Source organism: Sceloporus occidentalis, unplaced genomic scaffold (genome assembly GCF_023333645.1).
Source record: "Sceloporus occidentalis isolate IW3139 unplaced genomic scaffold, rSceOcc1.0.p SCAF_6, whole genome shotgun sequence".
NCBI classification, from domain to species: domain Eukaryota; kingdom Metazoa; phylum Chordata; class Lepidosauria; order Squamata; family Phrynosomatidae; genus Sceloporus; species Sceloporus occidentalis.
In genome coordinates, this window is record NW_028316986.1 from 1,682,793 (window position 1) to 1,708,213 (window position 25,421).

At 45.9% G+C, this 25,421-nt stretch overlaps 1 protein-coding gene across 3 annotated transcripts in view; it reads right to left on the bottom strand.

Annotated features, from left to right (window-relative positions):
* The window catches only part of ASXL2 (ASXL transcriptional regulator 2), an 85,478-nt gene that overhangs the window by 32,227 nt on the left and 27,830 nt on the right, over window positions 1-25,421 (bottom strand). For all 3 annotated transcript variants that reach the window (XM_089528695.1, XM_089528694.1, XM_089528696.1), the window contains exons 2-4: window positions 20,390-20,472; window positions 13,116-13,224; window positions 11,523-11,709 (exon numbers count right to left, since the gene is read on the bottom strand). In XM_089528695.1, the coding sequence (XP_089384821.1) occupies window positions 11,523-11,709; window positions 13,116-13,224; window positions 20,390-20,472 (379 nt within the window). The remainder of the gene's footprint in view (window positions 1-11,522; window positions 11,710-13,115; window positions 13,225-20,389; window positions 20,473-25,421) is intronic.

Consider the following 25,421-nt stretch of genomic DNA (forward strand, 5'->3'; position numbering starts at 1 on the left):
TGCCTATAAAAACAAAAGCTGGGATCCATCTAAGAAACACAAGCTACTATAGTGGAGCAAGCTGCCTCAAAGGGTAGTGGACCTTCTTTGGAGGTATTTAAACAGGCTGGATGACCATCTCTTAGAGGCGTCTTGAACTGTGGATTCCAATATGGCAGGGGAATGGCCCAGATGGCTCTTGCAGTTGCTTCCAAACCTATCATTCTGTAACAACCATGTTTTTTTGGCTTCAAACCCATGCTTCTTCACACTCCAACTGAACACTCACATGCAACTGCTAAATGCACTTCTACGAGTCTACCTTTCCAAAGGTAATACCTGCTCAGAATTTCACTAGGCCAAGCAAACAAGTGCCCCTGGGCTGCAGGGATGGCTTTTGCATGCTGACACCTGGCTGGATTTGGTGGTTCTGAACCTGCTTGAAACAGGTGACCAAGAGGAGGGTGGCAGGGCCAGAGCCTCCTTCCCCTTGACTGCAGAAAACCACTTCTGCTGAGGAAGCTTGCAAAAATGCCAACTTGCATGCCCAGCCTCCGCTTCCACAATTAGGAAATCTGAATCTCGCTACCGACGGAACTTAAGATGTCAAGTGTTCTTTCGCAAGACCACCAAAGTTAACCAACAATCATTCACCCTTGTTCCTCCGAGCAGCAATGGATTGAGCATGGTGGGACCCACAAACACACAACAGTTGCTTGGTTCAGTCGGGACAAAGATGTCCGGGGGATGAGGACACAGTATGGGTTCCTAGTAGGCCAAGGCCGAATCCACACCTCATCCAGACATGAGGCTTCAGAAGCAATCTTCCTGGAGGAGCAGACAGAAAGGCACCCTCCCCACAGACCCCTTGGCCACCGACTGGAGAGAAAGCCATGGTCCAGGTGGGGCCCCTCAGTGTCTTACCTCTCCATGGGGCTGCAGGAATCTGTTCTCTGGGCATGGCTGCCCACTACGCTTCCTACCACTCTTGCTTCTTGCAAAAAGAGAGGGGCACGGTGGTCACGGTGGGCTTTTGAAACATCCCACCCCACCTTCCATGAGTGGTTGGATGGCTGGGGTCTACAAGTGCAGGGCTCATCCACGTTTAAGGAAGTGTCACTTGCACTGCTGTCAAGAGAGGCTTTATTTTTGCACATATAAGGAAGTAGTTTGCTGATATGATCTGAAAGGGCTTCCTGTTTTGTATGTACAGTATATGAATAACGAAGATGCCTCATTAAGCCGAACTGTGGAAAGTCAACAAAGACCAAACAAGCCCCCCCACCGTGAGACACCAAATTCAGAGCTCAGCTGCTTCCTCTTTGCTTACCTTCCCCACTCCCAGCAATGGAATGTTAACTCTTTCTTACTATACAGTACTCCCAGTTTAATTACATTTTAAATTTTTGTTATGATATCAGTTCTAAAGCTATCCTTGTTTTAAGCTTCATAAGCCACCTTGAATCCTGGGCAGGGAATAAGGTGGGATATTCTCTGGATTTCTAGAAAGTCTGCTTCTTACCACCACGCTCAAAGCAGCTCAGAATGATGCAACAGCTCTGCTGCTGTTCAGGAGAAATAGCACAGAGAACGAGTGAACAGTCTTGGAACAAATGTACCCAATGCTCCTCTGTTTCCAAAAAGAAAAAAGGGGCTGCACACCGATTAGCAAACCTTTCTGGCAGCCTGACTCCATGCAGACCCCATGAAGCTGGTGCCAGATAGACGTTTCACTTGCAGAGAGGGAGCTGGGTCAGTCGCTTCCCATCCACTCCTAGCCATCTCCCCTATAGTTCTGGTTTTCAAATGACGCATCCCGGAAGCCCCTTTTGAGCATGCAAAATATCTGCAGCATATGAAACATTTGCAGCAAAATGTGAACCTTCCTAATTGTGGCTGAGAAGCGGAAAGCGTGCAGGGAACTTGTTATCCAGGGGCCTTCTTGAGATTGCCTGCAAACCAAGCCCTCCAACTATTTCTTCATCCTAAGCAAGAGGATTTGATGTTGTTCCGTGGCCTCAAGTCATTTCCAACTTATGGTGACCCTAAGGAGAATATATCATGGGGTTTTCTTGGAAAGTTTCTTCAGAGGGGGTTTGCCAATGCCATCTGCTGAGGCTGAGAGAGGGACTTGCCCAGGATCACCGGGTGAGTTGACATGACCGAGCCAGCATTCAAACCCTGGTCCCCCCGTGTCCTAGTCCAGTGCTTCAAACCACTATGACATGCTGGGTCACAAAGGAGACACTAAGAAAATGAGAAGGGAAATTCATTCTCATCTCATTTAAAAGTCAATGCTATGCAGCCAAGACTTCCAAGGCAAATAATGTGCTTTTAATCCAGGGGTGCAGCTACAATGGCAGCATCTGTGCAGCTACACACCTCATCCTTCCTCTAGAAGAAATTGTAAATGCAGAAAACCCAGGTAAGGTCAGCACTGGAGGATGTTTTCCCATCCTACTGACTTCCCAAGTGAATGATTCACTTCAGAGAATGCCACGTGTGGATCTAAGAGATGAGAAGCGTGTCTGGTCTCCCTAGTTTTCCTACACAGCAGTCAGTCCTGAGGGAGGAATCAAGGGAAGAGTCTTCCTCCAGCAATGGCTCAGCCATTCGCCCTCTTCCTCACGCCTGGCTTGAGATCAAAGCATCTGGATGCACTCCTCTCAGCTCTGCGTTCCTGGAATAAGCCTCAGTGGTCTTATTATGAGAAGTATGACGATGGACGGAGTCCTGTGGCTGTGCCACGGGAGATGCCAGGCAGAGGGATTCCAAATCAAGTGATCAAAAGACAGGGTACAATTAACAGGTGAATGAAAAGACGACAGAAAATTCTGTCAATGAGGCAATGCCAATCTCAGCGGGAAGTGCTTTCCCTTTTCTTGTCATGTTGCATTGAGCACACTAGGCTTTCTGAATCATGTCAAAAGTATTTTTTACAACCGCTGAAGCCCATTTGCGCAGGCACCCAATGCTGTCACAGAAACTCTGTTGTGACTTGGGCCCAGTTTGCAGCACTGAGCACAGTGAGCTGTTTCCTTGCACCCAAGCCCTGAGGGAGAGGCAGGGAACCGCGAGACACAGCAAAGGCAGCAATCCAGCCGCACCTTCTTCTTTTCTTTTTTTGGCACAAGGTTCTTAAGACAGGAGAGGCCCCAACAAGCCAGGTTGCGAGACACAAACCTTACTCTTTATTAGAAGCTTCAAGGCAAGCTGCCAGGGCAACCTCCAGCTGCAGCAACCTCACACTCCCTGTAAAAAAGAGAGCCCCTTGACAACGTTAAAGTGACAACTGTCTGCTCTGTTCTCTCTGTTGTTCATTTAAAGAATATACAGTGCTTCTGCTCCTGAATACAAATCCTCAAAGAGATCCATTTCAGCCCCTCAAAACCTTAGAAGGGACAGAAAGGCCCAGCTCAGGTGGCTGAGAGCCCTCATGTCTGAGTTGGATTAGCTTCCCATCTGCAGGCTGCTTAAGAAGCTTTCATGGTCTTTAGCTGTGCAAACACAAGGGATGCAACTGATTCCTCAATTGCATGCAATGCCTTAACTTGTGCAGAACAGGCAAAAACAGTTTCCTAAAGCCATTGCCATTGCAATGCTTTAGAAAGCCAATGCCCAGCACAATAAAACATCCCCGAGGCACACACATCCCTTGCATAAATCCTTCTTCTACCCCGTTTATATAATGCTAGTGGAAAACATGTGTGCCTTCAAGCGGTTTCCAACTTATGATGAACCTATCAGATTTCTTCAGAGTGGGTTTGCACCACTGCCTTCCTCTGAGGCTGAGAGAATGGGACTGGCCCCAAAGGCACCTAGTGGTTGCCCAGGGTTTAGCAAGGATTTGAACCCTGCTCTCCAGAAGTCCTATTTCAACACTCAAACCATTACACCACAATGGCTATATAAAAACAAGATTAAGCCAGAGGAGGTTTGCCATCATTACCGTCCTACAAGGTTGAGAAAATGTAACTTGACCATAAAATCACCCATTGGGTTTCCGTAGCTCAGAGGAAAATAAACCGTGGAAAAATCTCTATGTCTGGTGGCTGAAGAGCCATTTAAACTTCAAACTGAATGCTAAACAAGATTACAAAAGTGTTTACAAGGCTGTCTCCTCTTCCAGTCATGAAAACCAGTTCCTGCTTGTTCTGTGTCAGAACCGGCTGTTGTTCCAGGCCTTCATAGACTCATAGAGTTAGAAGAGACCCCAAGAGCCATCCAGTCCAACCCCATTCTGCCATGCAGGAAATCCAAATCAAAGCATCCCTGACAGATGGCCATCCAGCCTCTGCTTAAAGACCTCCAAAGAAGGAGACTCCACTACACTCCGAGGAAGGAGTGTGTTCCACTGTCGAACAGCCCTTACTCTCAAGAAGTTCCTCCTAATGTTGAGGTGGAATCTCTTTTCCTGCAGCTTGGATCCATTGTTCCGGATCCTGTTCTCTGGAGCAGCAGAAAACAAGCTTGTTCCCTCCTCAGTATGACTCCCCTTCAAATACTTAAACAGGGCTATCATATCACCTCCTAACCTTCTCTTTTCCAGGCTAATCATCCCCAGCTCCCTGAGTCATTCCTCATAGGGCATGGTTTCCAGACCCTTCACCATTTTAGTCGCCCGCCTTTGGACATGCTCCAATTTGTCAACATACTTTTGGAATTGTGGGGCCCAGAATTGGACATAGCATTATTCCAGGTGGGGCCTGACCAAAGTAGGATACAGTGGCACTATTACTTCCCTTTGTCTAGCTAGATACTATACTTGCCTAAACTTTGTTCACTACCAGATACTGACACACATTACCACTATATGACCAGCTTTTACTTGTGGTAAATCAATGTACCAAGTGGTCTACGCCAGATGAAGCAACACTGTTCTTCAGCTTCCAGCATTCCCTCACAGAATGGGAGAACTGGGCGTCTAAACAACTATAGGTGAGTCTCAATTTGCATTGCTCAAAATTAAATCATTTTATATGTACAATGTTATTGATGAAAGCCCTCCATCCATCCACCATCCAGAGGGAGAGAAGGGCAGGCCAGCTCCATCGGCCCTAATCAGAGTAAGAAGAAGCGCCCTCCTTCCAGTCCCTCTGCCCTGGTCCAGGCCTCCGAGGGAGAGCAGATCTGCTGGACTTCCCCTCTTCCTTCCCCACTGCCATCCCCTTCGCCTTTTGTCTCTTGTCTCTTTAGACTGTAAGCCTGAGGGCAGGGAAAGGTCTAATTAACCATTTGTAAGCCACTCTGATAACCTTTTGGCTGAAGAGCGGGGAATAATAATAATAATAATAATAATAACTATTATTACCTAGGAAAGTCTCACTCAGAGTACAGGGAGGGAGAAACAAATTGCAGTTTTGGTGTTGCTGGAAAGAAGGGTAACTTTTGCCTGTTTGGGGGGCATGAGAGGCTTGAGGAAATGGGAATTTTGGCATTTTGGCGAGACTGGAGGGGAGTTTCCTCTCTTTGCTGAAGTGAAGGATAAGCAACTGGAGACTTATCATTTGGAAAGCATGGTTTAGCTAGTCTGGAAAAGATAGGCTCTGATGTTTTATGTTTTAAGCTGGATGGCTCTTGTGGTCTTTACCAACTCTATGATTCTATGATTTAAACCTGTTCAAAAAGGGTTGTTTGTTTGTTTTATTTTCTTATATCCTGCCTTTCTCCCAACATAGGGCTGTGGACTGAGTAAAACGATTAACTTGTGAATACTTTTACTCTGCTGGAAGGCATCCAACCGTTCTCCAACAATTCTATATAGAACTGCCTTCCCCCATTTACATCAGTCTCAACCTATATCATGAGTAACCCTGATGCAAATCAAGATTCATTTGTAATTCTACCCAGACTATTCCTGGCCAGAGGGGAAAGAGAGGACGAGGGGCATTGCTGCTATGTGCTGCATGGTGATCCACAACAAGCTGATTTGTCCAACTGCTGGAAAGGTGATGATGGTGACCAAGACGGGTATAAGAGCAGTTTTAAGGGGTTAGCAGACTGTGATGGCAGAGCAGATGCTCAACTCAGATCGAAAGAGACAGAGGGAGGGAGGAAAGCAACATGAGGCACTCAAGTCACAGCAAATTAAATTTAGGTGTCTGAAGATCAGAAAGAAATCCAGTTCCCCGAATGGGCCGACTAGAGAATAGGAAGACACTAGCTCCGGGATTTTTGGAAGCAGAGATGGGATGAACACTTGCCTGTGCTGCTTTTCTATTTTGAGCTTCAAGCAGCAACAACAGCAGATGCATCCATCCACTTCTGGAAAAAGGCTCATTTAAAATCTTGACGAACACCTTACTTAAGTTAAAAGTGGTTTAAAGCATAAAACATCATAGCTTACTCTTTCCAGGCCAGAGAAACCTCTCCCTTCCAGACAGTAAACTCCAAATGCTCACCCCTGCCCCCAGGCAAGCAGGGGAAACTGCCCTCCAGTCACACCAAAACGTCAAGATTCCCTTCATGCCAAGGAAACCTCTGGTTTCTAAGCAAAGAAAACTCTTCCTTCCAGTAACACCTAAACTATAGTTCCTTTCTCCCTTGTGCATTGGGGGTGAGATGTTTACAGTATCCACAGATTCAATCAACTTTGGGTTAAAATGTTTTTAAAAAATAAAGAAATCCAAAAAAGCAAACCTTGATTGTACTATTTTACATAAGGGACACTATTTTAATGCCCCATTGTATATAATTTGAGCATCCACGGATTTTGGCATCCATAGGGAATCCTCAAGGGCCCATTGTATTTATTTATTTCTAAGATCTGAAATGCTGTAAATTGGAGCACTGAGACTCTCTTGGACTGGCTTTACCTCATTTGAGAAACAAGCAGAAGAGATGACTGCAACCCAAGCAGGGGAGATGGTGTCTGCAAGGTACACATGTCTGCCACATGCAAGGAAGCATCTTCAAATTAAGCGCAAACACCATGGATGGGATCCAGACCCTCGCTGGAAGAATCTGAGCAGCTGCTGCAAAACCGTCTGGAGATGTTCTTGCCTCTCACTTGCCTGTGCTAGGACAGTGTCAGTTTCACGCTGAGAACAGCAGCAGTGAATCTAAAGCTTGGAAAACATACGGCAAAACCTCAGTTTTAAAAGGAAGAGGCTGGGCCAAGCATGACTGCAGCTGGCAAGAGACACTCTTGCCCACTGTCTCTATGTGTTTTACCCAGGAACAAGGACCCAGGCTTTGCACTTGTCTCATGTGGGGCAGCCACTTGAAGTGGAGACACAATGTCTTCCAGGAGCAATGGGGTTACTGATCATATTTCTCTATTTAAACTTTTATATATCACTATTATTTGGATGGGGAAACACCAGTCAGGGCAGTCCACAACATTTGAAACATGAGTTTTACTGATTTATTGATGTGAGACTTTTCTTCCAAAGCTGGGATTCCAAGTGGCTTACAAGTGACCATTTAAAAAATGAATATAATACATCACTGGAGGCAACAGGGTCAGCCATATAAAAACAAAACATTAAATACAAAAAAAATCTGCCACTGCAACATATGCCAGCCCAATAAAAAGGGATTTTTCAGCAACCACCAGAAGACAGTGAGGAATTTATTTATTTATTGGATTTATCTCCCTCCTTTCTCCCAGAATCGCTATTTGTAGGATAAGCATTCCTTAATCCAGATGCAGCCACTGAGAAGATCCTCTCCTTCATTCTAGTTAAACGTGTCTCTGCCCTAGTTGGAGTATAGTGATGAGCCTCTTCTTCAAATAGCATGGAATGGGCAGGTTCATATGAGGGCAGACAAGTTCCTAAGATATCCAGCACCCAAGCCATTGAGGGTTTCATTGTAATCCCCAGCAGTCAGAAAGGTGCTCAGAGCCAGAGTGGCAGCCCATGAGATCCTGTCAAGATTGCTGGAGCATAAACCCTGGAACGCTTTGCAGCTGAATTTGTGACCACCAGAAAAGTCTAAAAACTCCTCAAAGGCAGACATCCCCCCCCCCCCCCCCCCCGCATAGAGTGCACTGCAGTCATCCAAAATGGGTGTCACTACAGCATGTGGGCAGGTCTGACCACCTCCTAAATATGTCAAGGTCAGCAGAGCAAAGACACTCCTGGCCATGGTTGCACCTGACAATCCAGGTGGCCCACCCAAAGCCAGAGCAGCCCCAGATGGCAAAGCCAATTGTGCAAAGGGTAAAAATCCCCCTCCCCATGCACACACTCAAAGGAGGTATCATTCTTCCAGTTTGTCTTCTTACCACTAACATGGAATCCATCCCTGGAACAGCAAGGGAAGTTATGGAGCAGCAAATTCATAGACAGTTGAACAAATTAAACAGATTATAGGGTTCCTACAGATGATTCATATTCAGTCACACCTGCAAGTTCAGAATCATCACCCCTACATCACAATGCAGGGAAGAAAAAGGAGGGAGGTACTGAGCCTGAATTACTGGCATGTTAAAACAAATAGTGAATCGGGGTCATGGTGCTTCACATCTTATGATCTCAAGAGCTCTCGTACTCCACCTCTATCTAGAAGCCAGGTCTGCACACAGCCACTGCAATCTCTCCCCAAGGAGCCAGTTGCCCCATGGTCAGCCTCAGGGATGGGAAGGACAGGGCAAAGAGGTTTCATCTAAATGCAATTTCACAATCCCAGAGCCATGACTCAGGTGCCGTCTGTGGCTCCCCTCAGACTTTTCATTTATCGTCTCTCATCTCAAACACTCACCAGGGATTAGCCACATCCGACTTTACAGAAATGAGTCATGGCTGAGCATGAAAGAACCTTCACATTTCCTAGAAGTCTCTGCTATTTGACATTTCCTTTGATCACCTCTTGTATAATGCTCCACCACCCACCATCCCTAGTAACAAAAGCAGCGAGTGGCAGCCAGCCTTGCTTGTCACTTCCTTACAGAAACATAGAATTGGAAGGGTCCCCAAGGTCTATCTAACTCACCCCCTGGCTCTTCATGAATCCACTGCTAAACCACCCCTAAGAGGGGGCTTCTTGTTGCTCTCTCTCTCTCTGCCAAGGAGATTTGGTGACCCTGAAGCATTTAGTGCCCCTGAGCCCATGGCTGTCTCTAAACTCTGGGGGGGAAGAATGCTTCCTAACTCCTTGATCAGGAGAAGGCCTTAACCAGATTCAGAAAACCACCCACCTTCTTCAGGACTGGAGTTACAGCTCCTTAAAGTAAAGGTAAAGGTAGTCTCTTGATTAACTGTAGGGACTGGTGCTCATCTCCATTACCAACCCAAACAGCCAGGGTTGTCTGAGGACTACTCCGGTGGTCAGGTGTCCAGCATGACTGCACCAAACACTATTACCTTCCCACTGAGAAGTGGTACCTCTCTATCTACTTGGATTTGCATGCTTTCAAACTGCTCGGTTGGCAGAAGCTGGGACTAGTGATAGGAGCTCATCCCATCATGCGGCACTTGGGCCTCGAGCTACCAACCCTCTGATCTTCCGATCGTCAGAACATGTGTTTTAACCACTAAGCCACTGCATCCTTGCCTCTCTCCAAATCACAGGCTGGCAGCAGCCTATTTCTCCATCTCCATAAAGCAGAGATAGACAAAGCTGGGCTGTCCAGGAGTTGCTGGATTGCAACAACCATAATAGCCCTAAGCCAGTACAGCCACTGGGGGTAAAGAAGTCTGGGAACTACAGGAGGCCAAAATCTAAAGACTCTCAAACAGGAACTACAGATTTCCCTGGAAATGCACAGTCATGCACACAAACACTCCCTCCACGACTTCAGCTCTGGCTAGTTCCAAAATGATTACTTGACAATATGGAATGTGCAAGCCAGAAAGAACTGCTTGTTTTATTGTTCTTGGTTTTGTTTGTTGTTTTTTGTTGTTCTTGTTTTGTTGTGCATTCATGTTGACTCTGACTTATGACAACCCTCTCCTAGAGTTTTCTAGGCAAGATTAATTATTTCAAGGAAGTTTGTCATTCACAAAATTATAGAATCATAGAGTTGGAAGAAACCTCAAGGACCATCCAGCTCAACTTCTTCTGCTATGCAAGAAATCACAATGAAAGTACCCCAGACAGATAGCCATCCAGCCTTTGTTTAAAAAGCTCCAGAGAAGGAGAGTCCATTACACTCTGAGGGAGTCTTTTCCACTGTCAAACAGCTCTTACTGTCAGGAAGCTCCTCCTAATGTTGAGCTGGAATCTCTTTTCTGTTAGCTTGCATCCACTGTTCTGAGTCCTATTCTCTGGAGCAGCAGAAAACAAGCTTGCTCCCTACTCAATATGACACTCTTTGAAATATTTCAACAGGGCTACCATAATACCTCTTAACCTTCCCTTCTGCAGCCTAAACATATCCAGCTCAAGCAGGGACCTGGGGCTACACTCAATAGAGCAATAGAATGCTAACAAGCACACAACTACACCTTAACTCAGCTCACACAAACACTCAGCCTTGACCCAACAGACAAAAGATACACAAGCTGCAATAGAACAATAGGCACTAAATAAATAAGCTTCCATTAGGCTCCAAACACACCAACTAGGCTTCCTCCAACTGACCCTCACTCTTGACCCAACAAACTGTCCCAAAAGACCCCCTGGGACAGGGAGGTTTAATCTCACAGACCCCCAAACTCATCTTCTGCTGTCTCTTCCACACCCACGTCAAACACTGTTTTCGAAGCCTGTTTGCCAAGCTCTTTCACCAAGCTCCAGAGCCTGAGACTGCTGTATATATACCCTTCCTCTGAAGAAGGGTGAGATGGAGATATTCACCCAGGAGATTTGAATCCTGGTCTCCCAGTGCAACCTCCAAACCACTATATCACACTGCCTCACAAACATAGTTTGTTTGTTGTTCATAGAATCAGAGAATCATAGAGTTGGAAGAGACCACAGGGGCCATCCAGTCCAACCCCCTGCCATGCAGGAACTCTCAATCAAAGCATACCCGACAGATGGCCATCCAGCCTCTGCTTAAAGATCTCCAGAGAAGAAGATTCCACCACAATTTCCAAGGAAGTGTATTCCATTGTCAAACAGCCCTTACTGCCAGGACATTCCTCCTAATGTTGAGGTGTTACATGCTTTCAAGTCAACTCTGACTTATGCCAATATCTCCTAGGGTTTTCTTGACCAGATTTCTACAGAAGAGGTTTGCCACTGCCTGCCTCTGAGGCTGAGAGAATGAGATTTATCCACAGTCACCTAGAAAGTTTCTGTGGCTGAATGAGGATTTGAACACGAGTCTCCCAGAGTCCTAGTCCAACACTAGTCCAAATATTTTAGGTAATACTTAGAGAGCACTGTAAGTTTACAGATATGTGTTTGCGATTTCAGTAACTGCCAGAGCCAAGCTCAAGCCTCAATCTCCCACAAACCAGTTATGGATGAAGTTCAGAGAGCAGCCTCTGCCAGGACAAGATCCGACCCATTGTGCAACTACACTTTGGGCAAGAGTAGCAACTGACCCCAGAGATGCCCTTCTACTGGCAATGTGAGAGGGGGCAAACCCCCACCCCTGACACACTCACTCACATATACACACAGTTGTGGGTTCCTCCGGGAACATCTACCTTTCCTGCACCACCTGCTTTTTCTCCCATCCTTGTGACTGCTCCTGTCACTGCTGGAGCTGCTGTGGCCGCTGTTACTGTTGGTGCTGCTGCTGCTGCTGTTCTCTGAGGTGGGAGAATCTGACTGTGCATCGCTGCTCTCTTCAGAGCCTTCTGAGAGCTCTTTCAGCCCATCTAGAACATCCTTCTGCAAACAGAAACCCACAAAAAGACAGAGAGAGAAGCTGGCTAGTGTGATTCTCTAGTCAATTCTACATTCAACGAGAGAGAACAGCTCATTTAAAACCCGAAGAATATTGAGAAACCTCTAGGAATATCTTGCAGGGAAGCCAGAACTTGCAGGCATGGCCAATGTTGAATTTATGTCTACATGTTGGTTGCAAATGAGGCTGATATTAAGAGTGAGGCTTCTAGGCCCCAGGAGTTTTGCTATTCTGGCTCCCATTCCCTAAATGAAATGCTCTCCCAAATTCTAAGGCGTGTAATCGTTTTCAACATGATATCCCTACAAATGTTTAAACATGGCTATCATGTTCCCCCTTAACCGTCTCTTCTGCAGGCGAAACAAACCCAGCTCCCTAAGCCACTTCTCACAGGCTTGGTGTTTTCCAGACCTTTCACCATTTTGGTCACCCTTCTCTGGACATGCTCCAGTTTGTCAGCTGTGGTGCCCAGAACTGGACACATTATGGACATCTGATCAAATTACAACCAATGCACCAGACTGCTGTGCAGAGGTGTCACTAGTGGACGTGGGGTGTGTGGACTGCACCAGGTGACACCTCAGAGGGGGATGCCACCTGATGCACTGATGGGAAGAGGTGCCTTCCAGGTGTGGCGACGGTTGGCCAGGAGGAAAATTGAGACTTGGCCAGCAGCCCCACCAGACCTGGAAAAGGCTGCTGAAGAGAAGAGGGGTGATGTTAAAAATGATCCACACCAAGTGCCACATAGACTAGGGACATCGCTGCTGCTATGCACACACTAGATAACATACAGTAATGTACCTAGTATATTTGACATTTGGTGCAGATCATCTTTATAACGCTTATGTCCAGGGGTTAAAAGCCAAGAGCTCAGAGCAGAGGTTGTCTGCTGAAGGCCCCAATCCAACCCCCAGCCAGTCTGAAAGCTGGAGAGGCACTGCTTGACAGTCAGAGAAGGCAAAACTGAGCAAGAGGTGGCAAGGGCCTGATTCTGCATCAAGCAGGTTCCTGTGCTGCGGGTGATGGGCTTCATGCACTGGATTTGAGTGGGCTCGTGAATTTAAATGCGCCTTCTCCACAGGGAACTAGGGGCATAAGCTGTCACAACTCTATGGAAGATGATGGAAGAACAACCCCAGCCCTAGAAATTCCTTTCTACAAGATGCCATCACAGCACCATGATATGTTAAATGCCATGTCTGAACAGAGAGAAATTCCTGTCGACCCACAACAAGGAACTGTCCTAAGCCTCACTATAGAAGCCTGCTTCTCTGTTTAAAAACATCTGTATCTTGCTCCCATAGAGTTCTCCAGTCTTGGCAGCCTGTGAGTTTGAAATATCAGCCCAGCCTGCCAAGAGCCAATCCTGCTCTCAAGCAGAAGTTACCTTCAGCGTGTAGACACCCATCCTCCCAGGGACCTTGTAGAAAATGCCCTCATCCCCTCGGGAGTTGGTGTGCAGCATAGCATTCAGGCAGGCGAGAGGAGAGGTCCCGCTGAAAATAGAAAGGCAGGGTTAGACCTTGGGCAAGCAGCAGGGGAACAGTGCCAGATTGAGCACGTATGTGTCCACTTGGACAAAATATTCCAAGACAATGGCATGAGAAACATCCCACCCTTGCCAAAGGCCATACATAACCGCTAGCAAGTCTTCCAATACAAGTCAGCCTCTGTGTGCACCAGGCCAACTTTACAAAGAAAGAGAGCCATTTTCAGCACAGAGCTCACAGGCAGAGACTCTCACGGGTGGCCTGAAGGGCAAGAGAACCTCTGAGATCCTCCCTGTATGTCTAGGCTTCTCCACCCAAAGCACTCCAGATATACTGGAGTACAGCTCCCATGCACTCAACCCAGCATAGCTAACCAAAGGCTAATAGGAATTGTAAATTAATATATCAAGAGGGCCATTAAGGCTGGGGGAATGTTGCACTTTATGGGAGACTCCAGAGTGGACCAAAGCTTGGCTGAGAAAAGCTTGGCACCTTAATCAGAGATGAAAACACCCACGCTTAGGAACCTGAACGAAGTCACTTCATCTCTGCTCCATAGGAAATCCTCCAAGCCAGGACAGTGGTTCAGGAGGGGGAGGACTAAAACCAGCTCCTTGTGCTAATCTGGAGCATGGCGGCGCGCGCACACACACACACACCCCTGCCCACTTGCACCCACCCACAGACTGAGGCGCTGGCCAAAAAGGGCTGCGATTCCTCTTGTGCATCAACATGCAAAAGAAGCCTGATATTCTAAACTAATTTTTACTTTTGTGGACTGTCTTGTTGCTGGCATTAATTGGGTTAATGATTTGCATTGTTTTATTTCTTATTTCTTTGTTTGCACTGTATTTTTTCTTCTGTTGTCATGCTCACCACCTTGCGAGTATCTCATGCTGTCTAAATAGATTAAATCTGATCACCTCCACCCAGACAGGTTTTGAAGAGAGAGGGGTGTTTGGCAGCTGTGAGGCCTGAAGGTGGCCTAGAAATAACTTTAAATAGAATAAACAGCTGTGATGTTAATCCACAATTACATGTAATCCTGTTTTATACATCAACATCAACAATGATTCTTACCTTCTGGAGTTGATCAAAATCCAAAGAGAGAAGAGGCAACCAGCAGCAGCAGGAGAGGAGAGAAAACAACAACAAAGAGGACACTTTTAAAAGTATTTAGCAAGGCAAGCCTTCAAGCCTTTCCAACCACCCGCCTCGTGACTGACACCAAAGCGACTTTTTCCCTGGATACCACAGGCAAGCTTTCATGACTTGTTGTTGCTGTGTGCCTTCAAGTCATTTCTGATTCATGGCGACCTTAAGGCAACCCATCCTATCACAGGGTTTCCTTGGTAAGGTTTGTTCAGAGGGGGTTTGCCTTTGCCACCTTCTCAGGCTAAGAGAGTGTGACTTGTCCAAAATGGTTTTCCATGGATGAGCAGGGATTTAAACCCTAGTTGCCCAGAGTCATAGTCCAATAGTCAAACCACTACACCAAAATGGCTCTCTTGTTCCTGGAAGCTCTTTTTAGAAAAGACAGACAAATAAAGGATCTGCTCAATGACCAAGCCAGAAGATCCTGTCATTTCAAGTCATTCCTGACATATGGCAACTTGAAGATGGACCTATAACAGGGATTTCTTGGCAAGATTTGTTCAGCAGGGTTTGCCTTTGGTTTCCTCTGAGACTGAGAAAATGTGGCTTGCCCAAGATCACTCCCTGGGTATCCATGGCCAGCTGGTTTGTATTTCTATGATCACTGCTCAAGCTGCTGGGAAAAAGAAGACAATGACTGAAGACAAAACCACTTCAAAAGAAATACTGCTGTCTGCTGAACAATGGTTTCAGTAGCTGGAGCCCTAGAAAGCCTAGGAGGTGTGCAGGGCCTTATATGCACTAGCATTAGGAGCCCTGGTGGCACAGTGGTTCAATGCCTGTACTGCAGCCACTCACTCAAAACCACAAAGTTGCGAGTTCAAGACCAGAAAAAAAAAAGGGCTCAAGCTTGACTCAGGCTTGCATCCTTCCGAGGAGGGAGCTAAAATGAGTACCCAGACTGTTGGGGGCAAATTAGCTTACAGTTGTAAACCACTTAGACATTGCTTAGGCGGTATGAAGCGGTATATAAACAAAGCTTGCTTGTTTGTTTGTTTTGCTGTCCTTTACAGTAACTAGTTTTTTAAAAGGATGATTACAAAGAAAACAAAATGAAAAAAGGGGAAAGTGGGGAATATATAGGATATGATCATGGATTAGATATACACACATTAAGGTAAGGTGACCATACTTCCAAAAACACATTCATGAAATTGACACCTGTAAAATGCGCATTCCTGAGTCACTAAAGCACTGGCAGGGGATTTGGAGAGGATGGCCCTTGTGGCCTCTTCCTACCCTATGATTCTAAAGGCACTGAATGCACTAAAGCAGTGTGATCTTCTTTTTTTAATTTATTTTTATTCACATAATAAAAGATAACAAACTAAGTGTAACAACCAACAAAACACACAAACAAACAAACAAACAAACAAAAGGAAACGTAACTAAAATATAAACAATCAACTACTATTGTCTATCTATCACACTTCCTGAGCTGTACAGATGGAATGTATAAGCAAGTATAAAGTTACTAACTCTTATTATAATTCTCAAGTACATTCCATGATGGTCTCAATTTTAAACAATTTTACCTTAAAATCTAAAACTAACATCGAATCAACATCGGAAAAAACCAACTAAAACAACACCAAAACCAAATAATCTCAAAGATCTGTTAAGACTATTAGATTTGGTCTATTAATTAAGTCTATTTGAATCTTTTTACATTTTAATTATAAATAGCCAGTGAAGAACTAATTACTTCATTTATCAAAACTAGGGTTCTATTTCTTATATCTATCTAAAGCGTTCTTCCATCTAAAATTCTTTTTTAAATGTGTCCCCATAATATATCTAATTTTTTTGCAGTCTCTTTATCCTAGCTAACACTCTATATATAATTATTCAACTATTGCTATTAATCTATTGTCTTCTGCAATCTTCTGAAATGGATTAGTCTTCAGCTGCCATAGCTGGATCGGAGTACCTTCTGGTTGCCAAATGGATGGAGGAAGTTCATATTTCTGGACTGGATATGTAAGTCTTTTAACAACAGGTAAGAGGACAGGACTGGAGTCTCTGTGGCTGGGAGACTGAAGGGCACAACTCATGCTTTTTGGAAGGAACCCCCAAAAGTATCAATGCACAGTGTCGCTCTGTGCCAACTGGGCATCTGCCCTGGGTTTTCTCCAGAGCAAGGCAGTCAGACCCCATGGGCAGCCTGGCCCAGCAAGGAATCAGAACCACCACACACATCCCTCCAGCCAGACAACTTTCTGTTACTGTCAAATGGAAAAGCTTGTGCACTGCAAGTACAAGGGAAGTGGAGAATTTCACACGTGTTCAGGTTGCTGTTTGCACACATCCACAACTACTTTCTTACAGAGGGTATGACCAGCTACCATAACAGCACTTCTTCCGACAGCACCTGCTAAAGCCCCTGATATGGCACCGACGAACACAACAGCACCCACAGAGAACTTGCATGGCACCACTGTGAGGCCTCTTGCTCTTCTTTCAACTCTGCTCCTGCCTGCTTCTTCTCTTGGCCTCCATTTGCAAGCTACAGCGATCCTCATCAGGCGTTCCCTCTGTGTGTCACACAATCCCACAAGGCTAAGTGGGCGAGGATGTCAGGCAGGGCCTTCTCCATTGCAGCCCCTCAGTTGCTGAATTATTGGAAGGCAGCAGCACTGGTGGGGATGGATTTTCATACACCTAGTTCCTTCTCCCTCATACCAAATAGGGGAACTGGGTTTTTCTCCCCACTTGTAATAAACTTAGACAAAGCATGCAGCTGCTTATTTTAAGATGAGCCATCCTCAGAATACATGGAAATAAGATGCAGTTCTTTAAAACTCAGAAAGAGCATTTATCCACGAGCCTTCCAGTTTTTAAAAGAATATGGGGACAAGGGGAGGGAGAAAAAGAGACATAGCCCCTTCCTCACTCTTTTTGAGTAGCAGCCATACATAAAAGACTACACTGTGGGAAATAGCAGTGTTCAAATATGACCTCTTCAGACTAGACTCCATTTAGTGAAACTGAGGGATGTGGACTGTGTGTTAAGGGGCTTCAGCTGCTCTATTTGGTTTGGGTTACCTTCTGGTTACCAAACAAAGGCCCACAATGTGTTTCTCTAAGATGGGTGGCATGCTTCACTGGAAAAGATGCACCCCATATTCAGTCATCTCTGAGAAAAAAGATCATATGTGTACACACTCCACTTTTGCCCCATCTCTATATGGGCTCCAGTACTTGTGCAACGCACAGTCACCAGTACAGCTCTTCCCACGTACAAGTGCCTTCTCTTAGTTGAGATGGTGGGTTGCTTAATAACAAATATGAGTTTCATGAAATATACATACAAAGAATTTCGCATGCACTGTCTAGCAAGGCAGGCCAGTATGGCACTTCTGGGGACAGAAGGACTTGAGGCCCTGACCAAAGCCTCTGTGCTTCTGAAATACCTTGCTTCAATCCCCATCAAGGGAGAGTGAGAGCAAATGAGAAAGAATGCGTGCAGCAGAGCTGGAAACCCAGCCCATATATACACATACTTACTTCATAACCCTTTGGACAGCTCCTGCCAGAGTGAAGAGGCCACACAAGCCTAGATAGGCCAGAGGCCTTACCCAACACCCAAGGGGCCAATTTTTGCTCTTCTATTCCCCTGCTCTGCTCTGCCTTCAAATTGGCCAGTGACAGGCTGAAAATTGAACTGGAGAAAACTTCTGTTTTCCTCAGGTTTTATTGTGGGGGGAGGCGTATTTAGAACCATGTTTGGATGTTTCCCCATGCCTAGTGTTTGAGGTGTAGAGTGGGTCTACAAACACAGGAGACAAACACAGCTTGCAGTTTGTTTGCAGTTTGCCCACTCCTTCCTAAGTCAATCTGGAGGGCTTCCGACAGAGACAAGAGTCAAACTCCTGACTCGCTGATCAGTAGCTCAGTCTCAGCTGTCAAAAGGAGGGATGCTACAGGGAAGGGCCTCAAAGCCAAACTGACCCACCGGAGCAACCAATTTGACATCAAGCACATGCAGAAAGCTGTCATCTAGTAACTCCATAAGTTCCCCATTGCATTTAAAGGCAGGGCCAGTTAATGCTTTACACCCAAAAAAATTATAAAGAAGGCAGATTCAGATCTTCACCCAGGAACCAAGCTAGGCTAGGCAGCTGAATTGGACGGTTGGGGTGAAAGCATTTTAAAATGTGCATCAGGCACAATGAGCAAAGAAGGGAACAATGCTCAGAAAACACTGATGCAGCCTGCTGAGTCCTGATAATTCACTGTCACTACCGCGTTATAGAATTCTGTCTTAAGAATGATTAAGGTGGGGGGGGTCCCCCACGTATCTAATGGCAAGGTGGGTTGCCATCCTAGCAGTTGTCTAACTGCTACTCATCCCAATATATTCAGAAGAGAGAAAGACAGGGGAAAGATTTCAAACCGGGTTCCGGGCGGGCTATGGAGTTGAGACTGCCACGGTCACCTTAGTCGATGATCTCCGTCTGGGCATGGACAGGGGAAGCGTGTCCCTGTTAGTGCTTTTGGACATCTCAGTGGCTTTCGATACCATTGACCATGGTATCCTTCTGGAACATCTGGGGGGAATTAGGTATTGGAGGCACTGCGCTCCAGTGGTTCCGTTCCTACCTCTCGGGTAGATTCCAGATGGTGCAGCTGGGGGACGTCTGCTCCGATAAGAGGGCGCTTACATCTGGTGTCCCTCAAGGAGCCATTCTGTCCCCCATGCTATTCAACATTTACATGAAACCGCTGGGAGAGATCATCCGGAGACACGGGGGGCGGTGTTATCAGTACGCTGATGACACCCAAATATGCTTCTCTGTGACCCCGACTGATGCAGTAACTAGGGATGGCATCTCTCCTCTAAATGCCTGCTTGGAGTCAGTAATGGGCTGGATGAGGAAAAACAAACTCAGCTTGAATCCAGAGAAAACGGAAGTACTAGTGATAGGCTCCCCTGGTCCGGGTGGTGAAATTTGTCCTGAATGGGGTCACGCTCCCCCTGAAGGACTCAGTTCGCAGTTTGGGGGTGCTTTTGGACTCGTCGCTCCAGTTGACTTCTCAAGTGGATGCGGTGGTCAGAAGCACCTGTTACCAGCTTCGGCTGATACGCCAGCTGCAACCCTACCTAGACCAGGGGGACCTTGAAACAGTGGTACATGCTCTGGTAACCTCTCGGTTGGATTTCTGCAATGCGCTCTACATGGGGCAACCCTTGTACCAAACCCGGAAGCTTCAGCTAGTACAGAATATGGCAGCTAGGTTGGTCACTGGATGCTCCAGGGCCGACCATATAACACCAATTTTGCAAGATCTCCATTGGCTGCCTGTTCGCTTCCGGGCACAATACAAGGTGTTGGTTATAACCTATAAAGTCCTAAATGGCTTGGGCCCAGCGTACTTGGAGGACCGCCTCTCCCCATATAATCCACCCCGCACACTCTGGTCAGCCAGGAAGATTTTGCTGAGGATCCTGACAACGAGATATGTGTCAACCTCGCAAAGGGCCTTTTCCATCTCGGCCCCTAGGACCTGGAACATCCTTCCCGACGAGCTCCGCTCCACCACCTCCCTGGATCTCTTTAAAAAGAGACTTAAGACCTTCTTGTTTTGGCAATCCTTCCCCGATGTCCCTTGAGATCATGTGACTCCTCCCTATATGTAGTGTATTATTGACCGTATTCAGCTGGCTTGGTTTTGATGTGATGGTTTTAATTTGTATAATTGGGATGTTTTTATTGAAAGTTTTATTTATGTATTGCAATTTTTATTCTCTATTCTGTATTTGTTATTGCAATTTTTACTTGTACACCGCTTTAATCATCACGGAAAAGTGGTTTATAAATAAAAACTATTATTATTATTATTGTTATTAAGATGATCAGAGAAATTATCAAGGTGGTGGACGGTTGAAATATGGTCGCCCCTCTTGTTCCTCCTCCCTTCCCTTCACACTCACACCTGGAAAGCATAAGAGGTTGACAGGTGCCATGAGGAGTCTGAAGCATGAAAGCAACAACATCCCCCAACTGATACTCACTTGATCTCTTTCAACCCTTCCTTCTGGATAACATGAAGAATCTCTTTATGGCTCATAGGCGTGTTGGGGTTTTTCTCCAGGACCTAGTAAGAAAGCACAAATAAAGAGGAAGGTTTTAGGAAAGGTTCTCTTGAACTACCTGCAGCTGCTGGCCCCCAGACCTTCTGCCCACTCACGCCTGCTTCTTCTTCCCCCACAAGATGGACAAAGGACCCAAATTCTGCCCAATACATTTCCCTAGATTTGAGCTGATGAAAAGGAATCAGGCAAGACTAGGGTTGGCTGTGTTGCATCCTTAAGTTTTCCTGATTTTCTGCCTCTATCTCTTCAGGCCAGGTGGTCAAGTGGGCTCTCTGGACAGCCTTTTGCCCAATTCAGGTCTCCTTTGATTTCACTGGGAATCATGGCAGTTACAGACACCTTTTTTTAAAACATTAACAAATGCAACAGTTATAACTTCACTCCTTGCAAATATTTCATCATAACACAGCAGTCAAACATAATTATCAGTTCATATTTAAAAGGATTTCCTCCTCAAATTCAATCATGTCATCTCAGTTCACATGCAGTTGCAAGCCTGATACAGTATTTACATACACTTAATGATACCCCTCAGGTATCCCATACTTAAGTTTTTAAAAGAAAAAGTAGAATCATAGAATCGTAGAGTTGGAAGAGACCGCAAGGGCCCTAATCCAGTCCAACCCTCTGCCAAGCAGGAACTCTCAATCAAAGCACCCCTGACAGATGGCCATCCAGCCTTTGTTTAAAAAGCTCCAGAGAAGGACAGTCCATTACACTCAGAGGGAGTCTTTTCCACTGTCGAACAGCCCTTACTCTCAGGAAGTTCCTCTTAATGTTGAGCTGGAATCTCTTTTCCTGTAGCTTGCATCCATTGTTCTGGGTCCTATTCTCTGAAGCAGCAGAAAACAGTCCATCTTCTACATAGAATCATAAAATCATAGAGTTGGAAGAGACCCCAAGGGTCATCCAGTCCAACCCTCTTTTGCCATGCAGGAAATCCAAATCAAAGCATCCCCAACAGATGGCCGAGGAAGGAGTGTGTTCCTCTGTCGAACAGCCCTTACTCTCAGGAAGTTCCTCCTAATGTTGAGCTGGAATCTCTTCTCCTGAAGAACAGAAATGGCTTCATTTGTGAACAAATGCAAATGAAAACCACCAAGGATCAGAGGGATTTTCCAGCACACAATGGATCAATAGTTAAATAGACCCCCCTGAGGCCCTGCCATTCAACAACAGAACAATATACAGATTAACATGCAAATCACTTCCTCTCCATTAACAGTATATACACCCCTCTCTCTTCCATGCCAGCATTCTCTGAAGATGCCAGCCACAGATGCTGGCAAAATGTCAGGAATAAACTCTTCCAGAACACGGTCACATAGCCCCTAAACCCCCCAAAACAGTGGATTCTGGCTGTGAAAGCCTTCAACTTCACAATTAAATGAAATTTACAGAAACCCTGACATAGGAGCAAAGCATACAGAACACACTAGCCATGGCTGCTCTCCTTTTTTTTTTAAATGAAGCACCAACCATTACTTGAGTATGTCCTTGGCACTAACTGGAACTTACAAAACAAAGGTAGTAAAGAGAAACACATTGTGGTGGTTGCACATTGGGTCTTTACTGTCCATTGATACCAAGGGCCCACTGTAGATTTGAAATCTACAGGCAAAGGATTATTGGTGGTTGTACCAATGTGTTCAGCTCTGTCTACCAACATGTTTTAAAACCCTCCGCCTCAAGCCTCTGGTAGCCTGGCTAGCATGGTATGTACCATCCAGGAATGTAAGATCTACATGTAAAGGATTAATGATGCTTCCATCAATGCATACAGTTCTATCAAGACTGCGTGCCTTTCAGGATCTAGCTCCATCTTTGTGCTGGAGGAGGATCTGATCCATTTTTGTAAGGGGTTGAAGACCTTCCTCTTCAGTTCTCCAGATTAAGCTGCTAAGTGTGCCAAAGGTGGCTGAGATGGATAGCAACATACTGTGAAGCGTAACAGATATACTGCATCCGTGATGCTAGCAATTAAACAAGGGTGGCTGTTTCTGGTGGGGAGGTGTGTGTGCCTGGCTCCGATATTACATTTGCCAGTTCTTTTAGTACCCTTGGATGGAGTTCATCTGGTCCTGGAGACTTAAATTCATTGAGATTAACCAGGTATTCTTCTACTATCTCTTTACTTATTCTGTGCTGAAATTCCCCTATTCTGTCCTCTGCTCCATTATCCTCAGGTTGAGCACCCTTTGCCTTTTCTGAGAAGACTGAGGCAAAGAAGGTCTTGAGGAATCTATTTCTCCGTATCTCGTTCGTCGGCCTCGAATTCTGATGGCTTCTCTTCTCTCAATGAATGTCTTCAGGTGGTAATGGGCTGGATGAGGAAAAACAGACTGAAACTGAATCCAGACAAGACGGAGGTGCTCATGGTAGCGTCCCCGAAATCAAGAATTGGGTTGCAACCTCCAGCCCTGGATGGGGTCACACTCTCCTCCAGCGACTGTGTTCGCAGTCTGGGGTGCTCCTTGACTCGTCGCTCCTGATGACAAATCAGGTAAATGCGACGGTCAGGAGTGCCTGTTATCAGCTTCGGCTGATATGCCAGCTGCGCCCTTTTCTGGAAGTAAGGGATCTCGAGACGGTTGTGCACGCGCTGGTAACCTCACGCCTTGACTTCTGTAATGCGCTCTACATGGGGCTACCCCTGTGCTTGACTCGGAAATTACAGCTGGTTCAAAACATGGCAGCCAGGCTTGTCTCAGGAACATCTAGGAGGAACCACATTACTCCGGTTTTGAGGTCCCTCCACTGGCTGCCTATTAGCTTCCGGGCCCGGTACAAGGTGTTGGTTATCACCTTTAGAGCCCTAAATGGCTTGGGTCCAAGCTATCTCAGGGACCGCCTCCTCCCATACAATCCTCCCCGCGCTCTCCGGTCCTCTGGGAGGAACTTACTGCAGCCTCTAAAATCTAGGCTTGCGGCGACCTCCCAGAGGGCGTTCTCTGCTGTCGCCCCCAAACTCTGGAACGACCTGCCGGATGAGATCCGTCAGATAACATCATTAGACAGCTTTAAAAAAGCGGTCAAGACGGATCTCTTCCGGCAGGCCTTTCCAGATTAACCATCCCGGCCCAGGTTCCCTGATTCCCTCATTCCTCCCGTGGCCCCATCTTAGTGATGGTTGAGGATCAACAGAGGGATATCAGGGGTTTTAGTTTTTAATTGTTGTTTTTATGCTTTGATATTGTGTTTTAATATGTTATACAGTTTAATATTGTCTTAAGGGGGGGAGGGATAAAGTGTTTTTAATTGTTATATTTTATATTTTACTGTTGTCAACCGCCCGGATTGGTTTGCCAGCGGGCGATATACAAATAAATATTATTATAAAAAATATTATTATTATTATTTTCTCTGTCTTCTGTTAGCATTTTGCCATCTTCTCCACGCAGTGAACCTACCGTTTCCTTCTTCTTCTTTTGCTGCGGACATATAAAAAAAAAACTTTTTGTTCTTCTTAACCTCTCTAGCAAGCCTGAGCTCATTCTGCGCTTGAGCTTTTCTGACCTTATCTCTACAAATGCCTGCTATTTCTTTGAATTCCTCTTTGGTGATTTCCCCCTTTTTCCATTTCTTATACATCTTCCGTTTCAAACTTAGCTCCGTTGAAAGTTCCTTAGTCATCCATCCTGGTTTCTTGAGACACCTCCCGTTTTTCTTTCTCACTGGAACTGTTTGAAATTGTGCCTTCAGTATCTCCCTTTTGAGAAAGTCCCATCCCTCCTGAACTCCCTTCTCTTTTAGTATTCCTGACCACAGGATCACCCTCAATACTTCTCTAAGTTTACTGAAATCCGCTCTCCTAAAGTCTAGGATGCGTGTCTGTCTCTGCCTGGCTTCTCCTTTCCACTGTATTACAAACTCCAGGAGAACGTGGTCACTTCCACCTAAGGATCCCACCACTTGCACCCCATTAACCAAGTCACCCTTGTTGGTTAGGATCAGATCTAAAATATCTGATCCCCTTGTTTCCTCTTCCACCTTTTGGACCATGAAATTGTTTTCCAGGCAAGGGACGGAATGGGCTTGGACTTGAGGTATCTCCCAATTCTGTGGGACTGAGAGCGGCTTCACAGCATTAAAAACAGTACAATTAAAAACTTTTTTTTAAAAGTACATTAAAAAGTACATTACAATTTTATGATTCTAGGAAACTATCATGGGATTCTCTTAGCAAGTTTCTTCAGCGGGGGTTTGCCATTGCCATCCTCTGAAGCTGGGAGAGTGTGACTTGCCCAAGGTCACCCAGTGGGTTTCCATGGCTGAAAAGGGATTCGAACCCTGGTCTTTAGAGTCACAGTCCAACATTCAAACCACTACAACACGCTGGCTCTCAAATAACAGTACCTTTAAGGTTGCACAATTGTGTCTATTGACAACACTCAGGTGTCCAGCAATACACAGGCAGGGACCTCATGCTTGCGAGCAGGTAAGCCAAGCAGATGGCTCTGGTTAGCTAACTGGTTCCAGCAACACCCCCAGAGAGCTGCACACTGGGCAAGACAACCTGCATCCAGTCTGAGGGCTACTCTTTGTGCGGCCCACCTGCACCAAAGGTCAAGATCGCCAGAGATGTCTGCAAGGAAGAAAGGTATCTCCATCATGCCTGCCCTGTGGCCAATTCCCCTAGAAGCAAAACCGGTGTGATGTCCTGACTTGGATCCACAGAGGGAGAGGAGGGAGTTTTCAGTTTTGGGGGGCCTATTCTCCCAAGTTAGCCAAATCTGCTAGCTGTGCTTCTAGGCTTGTGCAAGGTAGGAAAGAGAGCTAAATTCATTATTCAAAATAGCCAAGGTGTTTCACCGTGGAAATATTTTTATGGCCTTCCTCAGGGGATTGCAACTTTAAAATCAACCTGCAATGATCCTAAATAGCGTGCTTCCACTTCAAGAGGCCCTCTTGCAAAGAGCACTGCAGGCAGAGATCAACTGGATCGATAAAA